Source organism: Temnothorax curvispinosus, unplaced genomic scaffold, assembly GCF_003070985.1.
Source record: "Temnothorax curvispinosus isolate PA1 unplaced genomic scaffold, ASM307098v1 QBEX01013442.1, whole genome shotgun sequence".
Taxonomy (NCBI): Eukaryota; Metazoa; Arthropoda; class Insecta; order Hymenoptera; family Formicidae; genus Temnothorax; species Temnothorax curvispinosus.
In genome coordinates, this window is record NW_020223222.1 from 1 (window position 1) to 1,382 (window position 1,382).

At 56.6% G+C, this 1,382-nt stretch overlaps 1 protein-coding gene across 1 annotated transcript; it reads right to left on the bottom strand.

Annotated features, from left to right (window-relative positions):
- Positions 1–712: 712 nt before the first annotated feature.
- On the bottom strand, positions 713–1,342 carry LOC112463568. The gene has a single exon (XM_025030027.1). It carries the CDS (start codon positions 1,340–1,342, stop codon positions 713–715), a length of 630 nt encoding a protein of 209 aa, XP_024885795.1.
- Between the last annotated feature and the right edge of the window lie 40 nt (positions 1,343–1,382).

Below are 1,382 nucleotides of genomic sequence, written 5' to 3' on the forward strand. Positions count from 1 at the left end.
GTGGTGGCTCCGAGTTCCTCCGTACTTCCCGCAATTTGTGACTTTAGAAACGATTGCAACTGTTTTTGTTGTTCGGGAGTTACCTCGCTTAGTCCGCAGCAAACGAGAGGCGACGCTTCTGGCTTTCGCGTCCCTTCTCCCTCCCCCGATTGACCTAGCTCGATGTCCACGCTGTCATCTCCGGCCACTATCACTCGAACGCTCGCGAGAGAGCTAGAAGATCCCTTCTCAAAAGGGTAAGATCGCGAGGAATCCTCAACGAAATTCCAAGTACCGTTCGCGAAATTGATATTTACTCCGAATGCCGTCAGGAAATCCACACCCAATATACACGGTAACGCTAATGTCGGTAGTGAATGAACTCTCATGTTCAATGTTTTACCGTGCACGCTAATCGGGACCCTTACTTCCCCCCTTACTCTCGCCGTCTGATTGGTCGCGGTCGTCACGCGCCTGCCGCCGGCCGGATTGAACTTAAAACCGAGCTGCTTAATTAATGCGATAATTTCCGGTCCCGCGAACGTACGTCTAGAACCCGAGTCTACTAAAGCGCTGATCTCAAATCCCTTGATTTGGATGCGCAGAAACTGGAGAGAGGCCGAGCCTCCCGGTTCGTTAAATGCGCTATACGCGGCATCGCGGTGCCCTATCGGTAACGACTTTTCAGGGGCGGAGGGGGTAGGAGTCGGGTTGCCCCGGGTTCGCGACTCCTTTACTCGTTTCCCGAACACGTCGGGCAAGTGCGGGTGGTGTATTCGGCCTTTCCACACCAATAACAGTGTTTACGCGGCGGGGCCTTACAATCTCGCGCAAAATGCCCAGTCGAATTGCAATTCCAACATTTTGCGGCCTGCGTCGCGTTTGTGGTGACCGATGAGGTGCCCGACGCATTCGCCGCAGGTGCGGCAGTTACGGCCGGGGTATTTTCTTTCGGCCCGCGGGCATTGGCCCTCCTCGCGCCTGCCCCCGCTCCGCTCGAATTTGCGTTAGTCACGCCGAGAGCAGCCACGGCATCGCGATTTTGCCCGTCCCCCTGTCGGTTCGCGCCCTTCGGCGTTCGGTAAGCGAGATCCGGGAAGAAGGACCGTTCCGGCAGAGGCGGAGCACGATAATTCTGTGCGGCGCGGCAGCTAGCCTCCGCACGCGCAGCCCATTGTTCGAGCGCGTCCATATTGTCTACCGCGTCCCGAGGTATTAAAGTCTGCAACCGAGGCAGCATGTATCGGTGCGCGTACCCGACCTTCTCCTTCTCGCGCCACGGCGGCGATAACCGATCGTAAAGGGTGTTTAAACACGTCAGGAAGTCCGTTACGGACTCCTGTTTTCCCTGCGTTTGCCGCATAATTTCGTCGCGAAGGGCGAACTGAAAATCCGGGTTTCCG

Bases quoted from the DNA above. Each gene is read 5' to 3' on its own strand.
- LOC112463568 (XM_025030027.1), bottom strand. From the start codon at position 1,342: ATGCGGCAAACGCAGGGAAAACAGGAGTCCGTAACGGACTTCCTGACG.